The sequence below is a fragment of the Cyprinodon tularosa genome, unplaced genomic scaffold (genome assembly GCF_016077235.1).
Source record: "Cyprinodon tularosa strain WSP-4 unplaced genomic scaffold, ASM1607723v1 ctg15, whole genome shotgun sequence".
NCBI lineage: Eukaryota > Metazoa > Chordata > Actinopteri > Cyprinodontiformes > Cyprinodontidae > Cyprinodon > Cyprinodon tularosa.
This window is the reverse complement of record NW_024038331.1, coordinates 210,002-229,004: the sequence shown is the minus strand read 5'-3', so window position 1 is coordinate 229,004 and position 19,003 is coordinate 210,002. Positions and strand designations below refer to the sequence as shown.

The 19,003-nt window shown below is 37.8% G+C and overlaps 1 protein-coding gene across 3 annotated transcripts in view; it reads left to right on the top strand.

The window, feature by feature from the left end:
* The window catches only part of celf3a (cugbp, Elav-like family member 3a), a 46,418-nt gene that overhangs the window by 16,378 nt on the left and 11,037 nt on the right, over positions 1 to 19,003 (top strand). For 2 of the 3 annotated variants that reach the window (XM_038279280.1, XM_038279279.1), the window contains exons 4-6: positions 10,021 to 10,069; positions 14,209 to 14,337; positions 17,468 to 17,547. In XM_038279280.1, coding sequence (XP_038135208.1) covers positions 10,021 to 10,069; positions 14,209 to 14,337; positions 17,468 to 17,547 — 258 coding nt within the window. The remainder of the gene's footprint in view (positions 1 to 10,020; positions 10,070 to 14,208; positions 14,338 to 17,467; positions 17,548 to 19,003) is intronic. The other variant, XM_038279281.1, reaches the window with a different exon arrangement.

Genomic DNA, 19,003 nt, shown 5'->3' with positions numbered 1-19,003 from the left:
GCCACAATTAAATAACCCGTGAATAACAATCACCTTTAAAGTCTTGCAGTTGTACATTACAACAAAATTTGTCCTGTGCATTTACCTCATTCTTTAGGGAGCAGCGAGCAGCACATTGGGAGCTCTGTAGGGTTAAGGGTATCACTCAGGGGCCCAGAGTGTCTGTCTGAGGTTTGAACTGGCGAACCTTGCGGCTTCTTCCGGAGGCCAGTACTTTGCACTCTAGCCAATATAGGCCATTAGTTCCCTGTAGTTGGTAAAACTCGTGCAGGATAACAAAAAATGGATTTATGAAAGAAAACACATCATGTAAATGCAGGCTAGTTAGCACCGACTCATTTCAAGCTATGGCTATAGCAGACATTTAGGTAGATCCAGACACACACAAATTCAAATATGTCATACTTTTCCCAGCTTTTTCTTTATGTATTGATTCAACACCATGGTAAAAGGCTTTTCAGAGCTTTTTTGGCATCAACTCTTAATCCGATCTGAAACTCTTAGATTTTTACATTTTGGCCTCAATTTCTCATTTCTAGATTCTAATTCTTTCTCTTATAGTGCCCATTTCATTGGACCTTGTTTGTGATGGTTTTATTTCCACAAAGTTGGATCCTTTTAGGATCTAAATCGTTTTATGTTTTATGTCCGTCAGCATTTTACTTAAGGAGGTAAGGATCTGTGCTTCTTTCAGTGCACTCAGACATGAACCTTCGCTGTGTTTTATATTCTGACAGCAAACATTTATCATATGTTTCAATGGACAGGATAGTTTCATGGCTTCTTGTTGTTTGTGATCAAAACAATTTCAGCTTCAGATAAAAACATTTGAACTTTAAGGTCAATAATATGCTACACTTATCATTATCAGGCTGAGCTGACAATAGCTATGGGCATGGGCTAGAGCTAGACTGATACGTCAGTCAACTGATAATTAGCAATATTTCTTGTGTTGGCGTCTATATGCATGCAGATGTTGCCGATTCATTAGTTCTTTCAGCAGCAATGCCTTGAGATCACATGAAGCGTATTCTTTGCCGCTCCTTCCATTTTCTAACAATTTGCTACTAATGTTTCTCTTTTGTTTTAAATGAGACTTGTGTGATATTTTTTATCGTTATCGCTGTCATTTGTACTATGTAAATTGAGAAAGAAAAAGCTAAAGTTCCTTCAACCCAAACCCAAAACCTGCAGCTGATTTTATACATATAGATATATAAAAATATATAAAGGGCCGATCTCTATAGTGTGGTTGCTGTAACTTATGGGAACATGATTTTTAAAAAATAGGGATTTTTAAGTGTCAAGTGTTTAAGTGTTAAGAAATGAAATTTGAGAAAGTTTAAACATGTGCGTTGCTAGTTAAAAGGAAAGTGAATTCTCCATGACATGTCAGTGCACGTCTTTGTTTAGTTCAGATTGTGGGAAACAAGACAGAATATTTAACAGGAAAGCTAAGCTGTGTACAACACATTTGCTTTTTGGTTATTTCAGCCTTCAGCCTCTGTCTTTCAGGTAATTGCTTTGTAAAGTTAACTGTGCTAACCACCCAAATTACCCATTTTAAATGCCAAACCCTATTTAACTGGCAACTCTGTTTTAATCCTGTCTGTAATATATGCTAACATGATGATACAATCCTTTTTCATCATCTTTATCATATTAGCTACTCACTCACATATAGTTTGAGCTCTTATGTTCCTGTAAAATATAATAACAACTCCTGGCAGGAGAGCTAGACATAGAATAAAGGAAATCCCATAATAGTTTTTAATAAGTAATATTTAATTGGTATCAGCAGAGCAGTTTATACAGAGATGGGGGTGTTAAATCAGACGCAAAATTCATATCTGCTCATCTTTTGGTATGATGTCATTTTTTTTAATCAAGAAAGTCAAAACTGTAGGGTTTTAAAAACCCTCTTTTGTTTAAATTCAAGCCCTTGCCTCCATATTAACCTAAACCAAAGGACATTTAATAAAAGCTTAGACGTGTCCTATTCATTTACACGACTTTTAATGATTAATTTTAAACCAGTCACACACATTCTTTACAGCCTCTAAGAGTGAAGATTAGTAGTTTTTTAAGGCAGGAAAATACCTTCCTGTTAGGTTGCATGTTTATAGTAATTAAAAAGGTTATTAAGCAAAACGACGATCACTAGTTTTTCTACCTTCAATTTGAAAACAGTTAAAATTTGTTCAATTAACTTTTCAGGTTAATAGAATTTTGGATTGAAACAAGGGATTTAGTTTTCCAGACTTGACTGTTAACATGTTTCTTTGTTGTTAGCTGTTAAAAATATATAAATCCATGCCTATGTCTTTGTTTTCATAATGCAATTTGAATTTGATAGTGACAAATGGGGGGGGGGGGGGGGGGGGGGGGGGGGGCTCTATCTGTGTGTGTGTGTGTGTTTGCTTGCACAACGGGAGAGGGGAGGGCAGGTGTTCATGCTAACACAGTTTAATGAAGAGCGTGTGCTTTTGTGAGTTGCTTTGTGTTTGCTTTCGTGCATCAGTGTTTCCGTGGAGAAAACCCACACAACAGGATGGCTGACTGAACGAAGGGTTGTTTTTTTTATTTGTTATTTTAATTATCATGATTCCTGTAAGCTCCTCTTATTTGTGTGTAATTCACAGCCTAAAACACGTTACAGGTTACTGTGCTTCTACCTTTAAGCTACCATATGAGAGGGATGTGCCCTCTCTCAAAGTGGAACATCTGACTAATCCTGACATTTACTCAGACGTTGGGATTCAGGCGGTGCAGACAGAGGGTTTTTTTTAACGATAGTCAGACAAGAAGTAAAAAAAATGCATAAACTAAATATAGCCAAAGCTTTTTACACAGGATATGAGATAGGAAGTTGAAATGCCATAGTTCATACCCTTAATGTCTGAGCAAACATCCTAATGTGGATGAACTTCAGTTGCACGGTGACACTATCTCTACCATATATACCTGTAAGCATTGCTATAGCAGTCCCTCATAATCCAAGATAAATGGTCATTTTATGTGCTACAAGTGAAAACTGATGTTTTGCTGAGTGCTAGAACATGCTTTTATGAAGGGAATGTTTGACCTGCAATATGTCACTTTAGTAGTCTTACAATAATGTGAGAAAGCAGTGCTTTCGTGTTTAGCTTATATCCTAGCCTCAGTAAGATATAGATGATTATGATGATGGCAATTAGAGAGCCTTGGAGCGAGTGTCTTCACTTGATGAATCTGTGCGGAGATAAGTGTGCATTCATGCATTGATTCATTTACATATGCATGCGTATAAAGGGGCACGACGCAGGACAGGCGGCGCTGACTGACAACAGCAGCAAAATAAAAAGAGGGGGCTCGTCCTTTGTACGTCACTCTGGGCCAAATGTAATGATGAATGCAGATTAGATTTACGGAGGTGATAAAAGGCTGTGAATTAGAGAGAAAATGGGTTTGGGGGTGCAGTAATGAGACTGGGAGGAGAGGGAGAAATGAATGAAAAGTTTAAAATAATGAAAGTGGAGGTGGGGCACTGGAAGCGCACTGAAGCAGAGTGTTTATCAGCTTAAATACAGACATCTGTTACTGTGAGATGGCGTGTTTTTTTTTGGTTTGTTTTAGGGGGTTGGGGAGTGTCTCCATGCGGTAGCTGTTGTCTCATCAGGCTCTGAACTTTGAAGGGTGTACATTGTTTTTTTTAACCTTGCCTCTTCTGCTGTGTTAAGGGCTTGTAGCTCAAAATGGTCATATTTGATTTCATGCACCAGATTGACAAATATGTAAAGAAAATAATGCATGAAAAAACAAAGAAAGCCGAAGGCATCTGAGAACAGCGGAAAGCTGCAGAAGATTAATGCACTGGAATATTGTATCAATGCAAAGTGGCTCTGGAAAACAAAAGCAGTGATTGCAAAGTAACTGGCTTTAATCTAAGTTCATAAATAAAAATCGTTTATTAAATAAACTCAGCAGTACTATTTGGAGACTTATTAAACTGGAACCCTATTTAGGAATACAAAAGAGAGCTGTGACAAGGTCAATCTACCTGTGATTCCCACTAGATAAAGTCTGTCTGAAATAAAAAGTAGTTGGACATGACAATTTCTCCTCATCATTGTTGCTGCAGACTAGGCCTGCAACTATTGATGATTTTTGCTAATCCATTAATCTGTTGATACGTTTTTGATTAATAGTCGTATAGCAAAATTTCCTTAAAGAAGATGTTTTTACAGAATTTAAACGAGGGAAAACTAAAACTTTTCTACTTGAGTTCTGCATAGAGCATATTGACAGACTAAGTTTTTTAAATCTTAAATGCAAAAAGTTTATACATTTATTACAAAATTAGTTGAAGATTATTTCAATAATTAAGTATTGAAATTAATTTGGTTAATTCAGTACTAAATCAATCCATTATTTACTATTACATAGGGTGACCAAACGTCCGTATTTTCCAGGACATGTTCGTATTTCACGTCCTGTCCTGGGCGTCCCGGGTTTTTTTTTAGAAAGTGAGGAAATGTCCTGTTTTTTTAAATTACCGTCATTGGACCATTAAATTTACAGACGCTAGGGCACTGCGCACGACGCTGCGTGTGACATCACCCCTGAGCCGCGCCAGTGCGGGTGCCCCGTTCTTAATCAGAATATAGATAGTGTGGCTGTCAGTACGCCAACAACATGCAAAGGCACAAATGTATGTTTACCAACGATTTACAAAAGAGTTTCCCCGCTTTCAGACCGGATCGAGACAAATGGGAGGCCTTGTGCACAGTTTGCAAAGCTGGCACATATGTCTCGGTGTCCAATGGAGGTGCAAGGGATCTGAAAAGCCACCTGGACTCCGAAAGTCAAGATGTTCTATTGATATGTTTTTGTTCGTTTTTGGTACATTTTGAGTTATTTTTGCTACAAAAGAGGTATTTTTTGTTATTTAGCTCATTTGTTTATATTTTCCAATAACCTACAGAACAGACATTATTTTGTTCATTGCTGAGGCTGAGTATCATCATATTGGGAGTTGAGAGTTATTGTTAACTTTTATTGTTAAGTGAGGGTATTTTGAGATGAGACATTATTTCTTTCATTGTGCTTTTCATTCATTACAGTAATTGTTAAGCATTTTTAATAAATACATTTTGAGTAAAATTATCATTTGTTATTGGAGTTATTCCTGTTGACTTTTTACTGAAAAGCATTTTTAATAAATCAACTGTTAATATCATGTTATTGTAGGATTACCTAGGCCTATGCATGGGAACAGAGATCCCCCGCCGCCGCCCCCCCGCTCCAAGGTGTCCTGGTTTTTCAAAATGAAAATATGGTCACCCTACTATTACAACACTACAGTGCAGCTGACAAGATCCTATTCTCTCTACACTCTCTTACTTATGGCTTTAACTGTATAAGTTCTCTATAAGTTTATCAGCAGTTAATTTATCACCAAGTCCTTTTGCCCCAAATATTTATTTCAAGCTAAAATGGCGAAAACAGAAAAAGTCTGAAGTTCGCTCCTTTATTTATCTCAGAGACAAAGAAAGAAAAGATGCTGCTATAGCTTTTGGTAAACGATAGCATTTTTTTATCTGATCTATTTTTTGCTCATTAACATTACAGGTTTGTTGTCTCATGGCTTTTTATTCAATGACATTAACCGTGTAGCGTCCTCATCCCTTCAATTGATTGTTCCTTCCTATAATCTAGTGTCGTTTCACAATCCTGGGGCTAAAAGTCTTAACATATTAACTGTTTTTATCCAGATAGCAGAATTTTTTTTTTCCATCCCTGCGTTTATTTTCAAATACATATAAAAAGTGCCCAGTCCATCCTTTTCCTGTCCCTCTAATGAGCAGATGCACTTCTTCTTAACACATTCCTGTAAAAGGTTTGTTTTAACATTACACATCTGCTCTATTGTAGCAGTATTTATCACACTGTCAGGATTTTAAAAACATTCTTTTCCGTTTAACTATGATTTTGCTACCTGATAAACATCCATACACAGAAAAAAAAAGGTTGACATTTTGAAAGGATGCAAAATTTAAAGAAGGGAAAAAAAATAGAACCATGTAAATCTGTCTTTAAATTAGTTCTCCTCCTCGTCTGCTTCACCGAATCGCATAAGAAAAACACTTGACATGAATATTTAACAATCTGAAGCGAGGCAACAATTGTTTTACATTTACGCTTTGATGTTCGTTCTGAAAGATTTCTTGTTGGCTGTCTGATGAAACGCCTCAGTGTCAGATCCATTGTAAGACTGGACAAGCTGTTGAACCCAGTAAGATTGGAGACAACACCAGAGGAAGCAGCTTTTACTCTGAATACTCGCCCATTGATTAAATATTATCGAACTGTAGCAGCATTGAGCTGTCCGTCTCTCTGCGTTTGATTGATTTAGCGGGTGGCTGGCAGCAGAGGGTTTGTCTGTTTTTTTTCCTGACTGCCCATCTGTGTGTGCATCCACGTGTGGATACATTTTCAGACCACTCTCTTTTTGTTTTTAACTCTTTTTTTTTTTTTTTGCTTGTGAATACACCCAATTTCCACCTGCACGCAGGGAATTCACATGTGTATCTAAGTGTTAAGACGCACATTCTCGATGAGGAGGCGGATGGAGGAGAAGAAGCGAGGGAGCAAAAGCAAAGCAGCAGCAGTAGAGGGGGGAGGCAGGGGAGGTGGCAGGTTGATTACGGTCGCAGGTCTCGTTGCCTGGAGACGGCTGGGACGAGGGATGCCAGGTTGCTATGCGACCGGCACGATGCAATGACCAGCGCTGTGTGATGGAGAAGGGAGGGGAGGTGAAGACAGGAAAATTGTCTTTGTAACCCCCCCCCCCTCCCTTTCTCTCTCTTTTTCTATCTCCACGCCCCACCCAGCTCAGCCTCCCTGCTGAAATGTTCTTGAAAGAGCAGGGGTGATGCATTCTGCTGATTTATTTACCATCTAGAGCAGCCGCTTTTTAGGGTAGACAGACAAAATGAGTTAAAACCAGAGAGAAAATCAGACGTCAGAGATGTTTCATAGAAGGAAAAACAGGGGTAGCGATGAGAAGGGTGGGAAAAATGTCATTGCTGCTGAAATCCTTTCCTGTCTAAAACCCATTTATGCTAGAAAACAGAGAGCTTTGCTATGATTTGATTGGATAATCTATGAATTTAATATCTCATAATCCCCCTCAAATCCTAGCAACATCACAGGAAGCAAAGTGTGTATATTTCAGCACCTTGGAGAAGGAACTGTTTGTTCAGTTGGAGGATAATTATATATAATGTTTGGAGACATCAGGTAGCAAAACCCCCACTTGTGTGATGCTTTTTTTTTCTTTCTTTTTTGATTCTGTTGCCTCTGCTCAGTATGAAACTGTTTTTGTAAACAAGCCGAGGGGAGGGGAGGGGAGCAACAGGAGGAGGAGGGAGAGAGCAAATTACTGTAAAGTGTATGTTAGCGGTTCAGGCTTAGAGAGAGATATTTTTTCCTCTCTGCTCCTGCATCTGCTCTCGAGGCAGCGCCAACATTCAACAGGCATCAACGTTCCCTCCATCCTTTCTTCCTATGGTGTCTTAGTTTTTCTCCTTACGCTTCCTCTTAGGCATCTAATCCCACCATCCCTTGACCTAGAGGCACATTTTGTCCTTCTCATTTGTTTGTTTTTTTCTGTGCGTCTCTTCCCTGTGTTGCTCAGGGTAACCCTATTTGCTGTGCTGATCTGAAGTGGCGCAGCCTTTATGGCCTCCACTTCTCCCTGTTTTCCCTCTTGTATATTCTAATTCCAATCTCCTGAGCCATCTGCCGCTTCTCTCCTTATCAGCACCACCGAGGCCTTCACTGTTTGTCAGCCTGCAGTATAATATAGAACAAGGGATGCTTTTTTTCTTTCCCTTTTTTAAACTACATCAATCAAATATATTATAGCTCATCTGAACAATCTTTTTTTCTGATTAACTCCGTTTTCAAAACAGTAATTTATCAAAATGAGCCCTGTGTGCAGTCCAAATGAGCTAAACTGGAACTTGAAACATTTGGCATAAAGGAACCTTTTTTGTCAAAGCAGAGGTGCTAAAATACTAGAATCTGTAGCAGATATAAAAAAGCAGAAAGATTATAAACGTATAGCACTGCTAAATTTCTGGTCAAAGTTGGGGTCATAGCTAACTGTGAGTTAAGAAATGGTAGTTTAGAACAGAAATAAGAATACCACAACTAAAAGCAATTCTTCCTTTATTGGTCTCCAGTACTATAGGTGATAAATAAGCATTCATATAAAAGATACATCAAAAGTTGATCAATTAATGCTTTTCCCAGTGTGTTTAGTTGGTAGAGTGTGCATTAAACAAAGTGAGAAACATATCAGTTTTTGACTGATATTTTAAAATGTGTATTTCTATGTAGGAGGTGGCAAAAGCATTGAAGAGCAGTTAGCTGCAACAGGCACAAAAAGAATTTCAAGGCTAAAAGCAGGAATACTACAGCTCAGATAATCAACACAGCGTGCTGTATATATGATATAACCTCTTTTGCTAAAGTTTTTGGCTATATTTTCCATTGTTTTAAATATATTTTAAATCTACAGAATGGGTTTGAAATGGTGATATTACATTTTCAAACCAATGTTGAGGGAAAAAAGCAATAAGTGATGGGTGGTTTGTGTTATAGGTGTGAAGGCTGATTCAGAAGTTCATTTCTCAGTGATAAACAATGAAGAGCCCTCTCATACCTTTATGTAATAATCCATTAAACTATGCTTTTCAAGGATTTCTAACTGGAATGCTTGGCTGGTTTGAGAGACTCGCCCCCTCCATCATCCCATTAATTGGTGTGATCAATTGGACGCTCTTGATGAGGAGACACAGGAGGCCTCTGCAGCAGGTGCTGCTGGTGTTTCAGTCTGTTGGGGTCAGCTGGGCAGCAGCTCGGAGATGTTTGTTCATGCGGGTCCCGCCGACAGTATCCCGACCGCTGCACGGGTCGATATTGTCTCCCAGTGACCGATCACAGAGGATCGATTGGTGGCATGGGATCAGTGACTGGCTGAAATGTCACAAGCCCCATAATTAAGACCTTCATTAAGCCACGGTTAACAGAGTGTCACTCTGTTGCTCTCACCTCGACTTGTCACCCAACCCTCCCTCATCCTTTGCATGCACCTCCCCCACCTGCCTCCTTTGCTCCATATGCTCCTTTCTATTCCCTCCAATCCCTCTCAATCCCACCCTTCTCCCCGTTCTGCCCTCTCCTGTTCATTCTTTGTCTTAATTTCATTCAGTACCTCTTTTCACCTTTTTTATGCTCCATACATTTGAAGGGCACGCTTGTAAAGGGACTGACGTGTGCACAATTTCACACAGAGCTTTAGTTAAATAGCACAATAGAGAGGTGAAGGAGAAATGGCATTTCAGCAGCTTGGCTCTTAATGAATTATGAAAAGGTTAGCTAATTCATGTCAGTGTTGGGTGGTCTCCTCGTTTCCTTTTATTTGTTCTCACAGCTATCTTTTCATCCATCTCTGCCTCTCCATCAGGCTCAGAATGTCTCTGTGTTCTGCTGCTGCATGCTCCTTTAATCCAGATTAGCTGGCGACTGTTCTTAATCTTATCACTTCCTCAATCCCGCGTGGGTGTGTGCTTTTCCTATTTATTTATTTATTTTTGTGTGTGCAGTTTGAATTGTGGTTCACGGCAGGATTAGAGTAGATTGTGAGAGGGATGGGGGGGAGGGGACTTTATGACTGTGCAAATGTAATATGACACATATCTGTGTCAGCTGTGGTGTGCAAAGGTAAGAGATATATAAGTAAAACAAATGCACCTATACATCAATAATTGGAGTGCGTAAGCATATTATTTTGTAAAATCACAGAAAAGTTATTTACACATCCTGAATAAATGTCAATGTTCTAGTTTATTTCTTGTTTGTATGCCATCCTTGCTCCATAAAGGTTATTTTTTTGTCACTGATTGTCTTGCTCACTGACACTGAAGTTTTAAATTAAACTTGTGCTGCTCTTTTCCTCTTTCTTTTTTCCAGATGAACCGTCCAATCCAAGTGAAGCCGGCAGACAGTGAGAGCAGAGGGGGTAAGGCTTGACCGTCCTCTCTCAGAAACTCTTTTATATACTAAAAATGCAGTTAGCATGTTTGTCTTCAGCAAAGGCAGATATAGCTAATATCTTCTGTAAAAATATTAAGTTATCCTAAGATTTATATAAAAAAAAAATATTATATCACTGCTTTAATAGTTTTGCTATTGCTTCTTAAATATAATTATATATTTATTATTACAGCTTTAACCACGTATAATATTTATCCATCAATTCAATTCTTGAAATTGGAAATTTAGACTAAGTCTGTTTATTTTGGTCATTGAAATCGGTTTCACTCTTTCAGGTTCTTTGTAATCAGTACCAAGGTGCTTCCCCTCTCCCACAAGCTGCAGTGCCCTGCCAGTCAGCTGGCTGAAAGAGGCTACTTTCATTTTTCCCTTAGTCTGCAGTCTATTGCCATCTAGACCTGGAAGTATCTTGCCGCATTTCTTGACCCTCAACTGTCAAATAGGGTGATCATGTCCTGTGTACTGCAGCGATCTTCAAATTTTAATTTTGATTTAAATTCTGGCGCTGAAAGAGCAATTTTAATTGTCTTTGGTAAAATCATATTTCTATTTTAATTTGATGAACACGTCTGGTTTCTTCAAACATGAAAGATTTAGCTATCTTGTTCGTATTTCCCCCAACTTCATAAAGCCCTCAGTCCCATTTGAAATTAATTGTCCTGGTGCATCATGCATCCACCACCATGCTTGTATGTTAGAATATGGATATTTGTTGGTGATATAAAGGGTTTTTATTTAAAAGGCTCTTGAAATTAAAGCCAAAACGTTCAGCTTGTCCTTTATCTGATCATAAACCTATTCCCACATGCTTTGAGCAGACCACAAAAGTGGGAAATTTTATCAGACTTGTTTTCCTCTTGGAATCCTCCATGTATACTTTTTTCCCCCCATAAAGTGTGCAGAGGCATGCAGCAGTTTGTATTCTTACTCCTATAAATTTTTTCTCTCTCCTATCCTGGCTGTTACTATATATACGGTTGAATTCCTCTAATAGTCTTAAAAGGTTTCTGTTGACTATGTCTTCTGATTCAAGATGTGACAGAAATGGTGAGGAAAACCCAGCAAGAACAGATAAACTTCAGTAGAAGTTGTGCCCTGATACCTGTTTACGATGAGTTATGACGGGGTTAATTCTGAACAGCCACACCCCTAATTAGAGTAATGCACCTATTATATTTGTTTTTTAGCCCCCAAGGAAACCAATTAGCTTTTCTGTTGAGTTACAACCAGGTTATACATAACATTAAAGGTGGAAATTCTTCATAAATAATCTTTATCAATTATAGATATTAATATGATAAAAAGCCTAAAGATCAAGTTAAGACAGGTTATCACTGAAAACAATGGATGGGAGCTTATATTTCTGCATATTAAATTTAAGCTTATAGTTCAAATTTTAAAATCCTGTAAAATAAACCGTTTTCTATGAAAAAAAGGCTTGGAAATCCTCCTTCCATGATTTGACTAAACTAAAACTTTTCTTTAAGATGCAAACAGTTTACTCTAAACTAAAATTTATCCAGGATAATAAACATTTTTACTTTTTGTATGTCTTCTATATTCTTCTGTAAAGGAAAAAATTATCATGATGTGGTGGTTAGATCTGAGAAAGTCATGTGGCAGTGGCTCTAAGGTCTTCGAGGGAAATATGCAAACATATGTTCCCTCTGATCTTAGCGGGTTAATGAGGCCTTCACAGATGTGCAGGTTGAATTTGCCAAGTTTTGAAAAGCAGCCCATACCATCACAGAAGCTGCCTCTTGACCTCTTTGCTCAGTCCACCTTAAAAAGATCAGAAAAATATTATTTAGAACTCACAGCTTTATGATTTATCTTTGAATATCAGGTTTCAAACTTAAACCTTTTCCATACTCAAATAAAATATGGTGCTGCTTATTTTTCATTTGCTTCAATGCAAATTATTTATATGAAAAGTCTGCTGTTGTTGTTTTTTTATTTTATTTTATTTTTTTTTTACCAATTTAAAGAAATATTTGATGGTAAGTGTATTTTTTGTGCTACGTCATCTAAAGTTCACATGCACTCATCATCAAAGAGTGTTATATTAGCTTTAGGCTAATCCAATATAAATGTGTGATGAACCTTTAAAAGTGGAATTTGCTGCAGGACTTTCAATTTACTGTAGGATTTTTTTTCATTTACACAGGATCAAAGTTATACATATAGCATGGAACTGCCATTATCAAATAGCAAAGAAGGCTTTACTATAATAAAATAAGAACACTGAATAATAGACAACTGTAATAACATGTATAGAGAGCAGAAACACAACAGGTGTCACCTTGCAATATACCTGCAGGTGTTTTATCACTCTTCTAAATAAATATTAATATTTATTTAATTGGGGCGTGGCGTTGGTGCAGTGTTTTCAGAGAGGAGTTGCAGGTTTGACTGACCTTTGCTGCATGTCTTCCTCCTCGCCCTAATCCCATTTCCTATTTGCAATAAAACAAAGGCCACTAGAGCCTAAAAAATAATGTATATGACATTTGGGGCAAAGTGTTTTGAAAACTTTACTTTGTATCTTTAAGGGTTAAGCGTTCACCTTTTGTTTCATCTAAACATAAACTTTTTTCCAGAACGCGTTCAGCTTATTCATGCTGCTAATTTGATCAGTTTTAAAAGCTGTTTCTCCTTGGTCAGTGCCCTCTCACTCTAAATTGGTATAAAGTTAATATTGTTTTTCTATTATTAACAGCAGCTTCTGGCTTATGGTTTGCTTCAGATTTGATGGTTTCTGAGATGTTTCTGAACATTGTGACAAAAATGATTTTGCTCTGAGGACAAGAGTTTTAGTCATATGGCTGAAACTTGTACAAAACTATTCATTCAAACAGGATAATGATCCTAAACACACAACAGTACTGGTTTTGTAATGGATGAATAATACAAACAATTAAGAGGTGAGTTATGTAGAAATTTCTGGATAAGCTTAAAGATTAGAGCCATACTAGTAAACGAAATAATTTAAGTAAAATTCTACCATTTTTTCTAAGAAGTGTGGACAAATTCCCATCCAAATGTATACCATAAGCTTGTTATTGGCTAAAAGGAAACTGTGTTTTCTCTGAAGCTTGCAGCACTATCAGACATTTAACCAAACATTAGCAGAGGTTTTATCATCATCTATTTATCAATTGAGGGCAATTCAGATCAACATGATGAATATAATAAGCAAAGCTTCTGACCTAAAGGGCACATTCATTTACTGTATTAATATTAAGATCATTTGAAGAGAATTACACTTTTTTGGGGGTTTTACATTTAAAACATCATCTTAATCTTATAAATGAGGCAACATGCTGTTTAACAGATTCATATCAGCAGGCTGTTAAATTATCATAGATTTAGGCATAATTGAGAGACATTTGGTTCATTCAACATAACACGTCATATTACTTTCTAATCATGACATTTGATAGTAATGAAGCCAAAGAAATGTGAAATATTAAAACACTTAATAAAAAAACATTATTTTTACCATATATTTGCCATTTCACATTGATTGTCTGTCTGTGTAGGAGAAAATAAAACTAGCAAGCATCATTATCTGGCATTTAAACTCTTCATATCAAAGCTCCGTGCAGGCAGGTGTTTCTAATCAAACCACATTTTCATCTGCAGCCTTCCTTACATTTAAAGCTGTATGTAAATGAGAGACAGACAGTGACATCTTCTCCGCGCAACTGATTGTATCTGAAGCTTCCTGATGTCTCGTGTGCAACAGAATAACGCGGAGGAATGTAAATGCAGAGATTTGTTGTGGACGGATTCCAACATTCAGATAAATTTCTGGTTTGATTCTTTAGAGACAGACAGAGAGCAGCTTCTCAGTGGGTGACAAACATTTCAGTCATGGCCAGATGCTGTTTGTTTACTGAGCTGCTCTCCTTACTGCTCTCTGGTGGCAATCTCTGGCATAACACCCCATTGTCCCCCTCCTATTTTCCAGCAATCATTTTTGCTGCTGTTCATGCATGTATGTTGTAATAATCTCATAAAACATCTTCTCCTCTCTGCTTAATTCCATATGCATGGTCCTGATTTGTTCACCTCCAATATCGGCGACATCCTTCCCCCCAGAAGACAGGAAGCTGTTTGTGGGTATGCTGGGGAAGCAGCAGACGGATGCAGATGTGAGGAAAATGTTTGAGCCTTTTGGCAGCATAGAGGAGTGCACGGTTCTCCGCGGGCCCGATGGGACCAGCAAAGGTAACGTCAAACCCCAAAGTTAAAAGCCAAACAGGACTTAAAGGAGTAAAAAGCCCAGAAGTAGAGACACATTCAAAATATATAAAGTGAAACTGCTGTCTGTCACTTTTCAAACTTTAAAAGGAAGTTTTGACATGCCATTGTCATTTCTGAAACGTATCCGCTAAAAGTTATTTTCAGTGATGCTTCCTCATTTGACACATGGGCATTTAAAGATAAAATGAATAGACATAAATCCATTGTCTATACCCAGTTGTTCCTGCAGGGTAGTAGGGAGCTGGTTTTTCTCCCCAGGAGTCAGAGGGGGAGGGTACATCCTGGATGGTTGTGAGTCCATCATTTGAAAACAAAGAAACAAACAGACAATCATGCAAATAACACATATAAAGGGGGAAACTCTGTTACTCTTAAATAAATCTTTTCTCTGCAAGTCAACCATTTTACCAACTGCTCCCTGCTTTTTAAATTAACCAACAATAATCTGGATAATGCATATATATGCATATAGTTTAACATGTCTGTAATAAATACCATCGAAGTTATCATTTATACAGCTTTGGATGCAATGTAAATTATTTTGTTTTTAGTGTTTGATAATCGACCTTGTTTTAATAATTGATGCGTGGATTTATAATTGCTCTTGTTTTTGAGTGCTTCTTGATTTAGACTTTTTATCTTGGTTTTAGACATTTTTTGCAGTGTAAAATTAAGAATCATTATGTTCTTCTGGCCTTCTTGGCATACTTGAACAACCTCAGCCTGCTTCATTTTATACCACCATATGAAGTTAAAACAAATATAAATTTTTAGAGGTTTTATTCTATTACACCTGCACAATAAATATGTTTTCTATAACTAAGGTCTAGCTATATACAGGGTAAAGAAGTATATATATATATATATATATTGCACTGAGTTATTGCAAGAAGAAACTTATATGATTATATGTTATTTTGCAAGATTTCCCACTTAGAAAATCATGGAGGAGTCTGAAATTGTCATTGTAGGTGCATGTCCACTGTGAGAGACATTATCTAAAAAAAATACAATCCATCTTTTTATTTACAAGATTCCCTCCATGATTTCTAACTGGGAGAACTTCCTAAATAGCAGGGTGTTCACATAATTAGTTTCCTCACTGTACATAAGTATTGATAAAGACTTTCTGCATGATAAAGATGTATAATAAGGTTCTTCTTTTGTTTCATTTTTTTATTTTTTTACTAACAACAACAAAATCAGGATCCCATATATTGTTCAGTTTCCTTTAAAGCCCATCCTTCAAATCTCTTCCGCATTGCATTAGAATAGTATTCACGCCCCTTAAACATTTTAACATTTTTCCATTACAGCCACATGTTTCTTAGCTGTTTGCATTATAATTAATTTGTTCTACATTTTTATGACTCTGTGCCCCTGTGAAACTTAGTTGATACAATTTTGGCTGATGTCTTTAAAAACTATAAATGCATATGAAAACTGAATCCTGAACAGTCATCTACATAAAGGGATGTTTGGATTTTTTATTGTGATTAAGGCTCAGTATAGATAGGACACAGCGGCCTAATTTCTCATCTTCATGGTAATTTTTTGGTCCAAACGGGGAGAATGACTTATTAGCCGGAAAAAGCAGTGAAAAAATATCCTTAGTGATTATTCATTATCAAGTGCTGTGACAAATCACCATGGAACATAGAATAAACAATCCAAAGTATACATGTTATGGTTTTAATCAGAATAATAAGGTCCTGTGTTAGTTTCCTCGCATGTTCTCCTCATGCACGCATGAACTATACAGGTGCTCTGGCTTATTTCTCCCACCATCCAAAAGTGCACATATTTTATTATAAGAGGAGGTTCCTGGTACTAATTGTATCAGGGTGTGGGTGCATGGTTGACTGTCCTGTGTGTTTATTTGTTCCCCTGGGATGGACTGATGACCAGATGGACCAGATTCCCATTATGTCCTTGCAAGGATTAAACTGGTAGAAAACAGATCAAATAATGTTTTAGATATGTAAACATACAGGAGGCTCCACAGTAAAAAGTATAACAAAAAATAGAAAAGCTTTTTTTCATGCTAATGAAACTAATGAACGTCCATCCAATAGTTGGAATGCTTTTTTCCTTCTATGGACAGATAGCTAGTCCGAAATTGATCATAACTCATTGAGTGTTATTACACATTTAATATGAATCCATAAATTCTATTTTCTTAAATGGTATAAATATCTGGTTCTTTCATTGAAAGTAAGGTGTCAAATTTCTCTGTAGCTTGCTTAAACTTTCAGTCATGAGAGAAACAATTGAAAGTTAGGAAACAACTGGTCATGGTTACTGTATCTGATGAGTAACCATGAGGACTCATATTTATCTTACCAAAACATACAGTAAGCAGGACAGTGATGAAGGAAAGTAAAGTATGAGAATTCAGGGCCCCCAATAGTAAAGATCATCTAAATATTTACTTTAATGCCTTTTCATACACAACTTTTCTAGGGGAGACATTGAATCTGGATGACGCTACATTTCTGCTCAGATCCATCACTCACTCTGTTAGGTTCAGAGTAAATGAACTATATAAAATCAAAATAATGTCCCCTTTGAATAAGGTCCAGAAACTTCAGATATAAGCTGCAAATACCACCTTTAAGATGAATGTGTGTTAAGTGCTGCCATAGGATGTTATTCCAACTGGCCTTTGGGCCAGGAGAGTGAAAGCGGTATTGACTTTGTTCAACTGTTTGTAACCCCTGAGGCACATTACCACCACGTGGTATAAATTACTATTGTCACTAACAACAATGCTAATGATATTTGCCGTGTAAATCAAAGTCCAGCGACAGCTCCAACACAGATGCTGGATTTCTCTGCGTTTGTTGCATGAGGCATGACTAATGAGCCTATAGGTTTTATGGGTCATGGCTAATGATGCGTTAGGTGGTTTACGGGCTTATGATTGATGAAGCAATGAATGTTCTGCGGACCGTATTTAACGACGCCATGGTTACTGATGGAGAGCTGGATGTAAGACGGCTTCTAATGTATTTTTAAAGGGAAGCAGTTTTGTAATCCTTTGTGAGCGAATACGTGTGTGAGGTTGTGCTTAATGGCGTGTCGTTTGATGCAGGGTGTGCATTTGTAAAGTTCCAGAGCAACGCAGAAGCCCAGGCTGCCATCAACGCTCTGCATGGGAGTCGCACCTTACCTGTAAGTTCCCAACAAATCCCCTCATTATAATTCAAAGTGGCCTACTGCTATGCTCTAGATCCTGTTATCTAGATATGCTATATGCTGGTGGTGACTGAGCTCTTCTAATTGCTCTCCCACTCATCACAAACAGAAAAGAGTGAAGCACATTTTAGCTATCACCTGGTCTGTTTATTTATTTTTATTTATTTGAAGTTGTTTATGCAAGAATTGAACACATAACTAATTTTACTGATTCGTCATTGTTAAAAATAAAATCTAAGCATCAGCAAAAAGCAGCAGAAGTACAATAAAACTACATCGAAACTATCAATCTGGGTAATGACCAAAAGGACAAGATCACGAATAGAAGCGGTCGAAATGAGTTTAATTCACAGGGTGTATGGCTGCACCCTTCGAGATTGGATGGGGAGCTCAGCTACCTAGGAGGAGCTCTGAGTAGAGTCGTTGCTCCTCCACATCGAAAGGAGCCAGCTGAGGTGGGTCTGGCATCTATTCCGGATTCCTCCTGGTCGTCTCCCTCGGTAGGTGTTCCAGGCATGTCCCATTCGGAGGAGGCCTCATGGAAGGCCCAGGGCACGCTAGAGGGTCTATGTCTCTGAGCTGGCCTTTTGTCAGACACACCTCCTGTGTGTGAATCGGGAAGTCTGGGCATCTCAGCTTAGACTGCTGCCTCCGGGACCCGGCCCCGGATAAAGCGGAAGAAAATGGATGGATGGATGGATGGATGGATGGATGGATGGATGGATGGATGGATGGATGGATGGATGGATGGATGGATGGATGGATGGATGGATGGATGGATGTATGGATGGATGGATAATAGGAAAACCTCAAAAGGTTTCAGAGCAGGGGAAATTCATTTGTGCAGTTATAGGCTTTAGCCTTTTGCATGCAAAAGAAAAACATCAGTTATATCATCGTCGTCTCCTGCTACATCCTGGACCGCTATAGGGTCTCCTCTTGGTCGGTCGTGAGGGGAGCGTCCAGGGGGAATTCCAATAAGATATCCGAACCACCTCAGGTGACTCCTCTCTGTGTGAAAGGGAAGCAGCTCTAGTTCCAGTCTCTCCCGAATGATAGAGGATCAGTTATATGTCAAACTTTAAAAATGCCAATGCATTATTGCTGCTTTTCCGTTCATCTATTAGAGGTCAAACTCAGTTCATGCTGCAAATAAGTTGGGTGATTATATTATTAAATTGTATTTTGTTTGATTTTTCTTTTGAAGCTTTGCTTTGAAAGTTACAATAATAACAGTCTTATAGTAGGTGTGGCCCAGTGTGAGATTCTGAGGCTTGAACTCAGTTAAAAGCTCTCATTTATTGAACAAAAGAACAGATACTGGATTTGAGCAGTTAGTTTGTTCAAAAGACGCTTAAAAAGCTAAAGATATTTTCTAAAAGGATAAAAAATCTCATAATTACACAAAAAGGTTTATGTCAGTGAAAGTCTG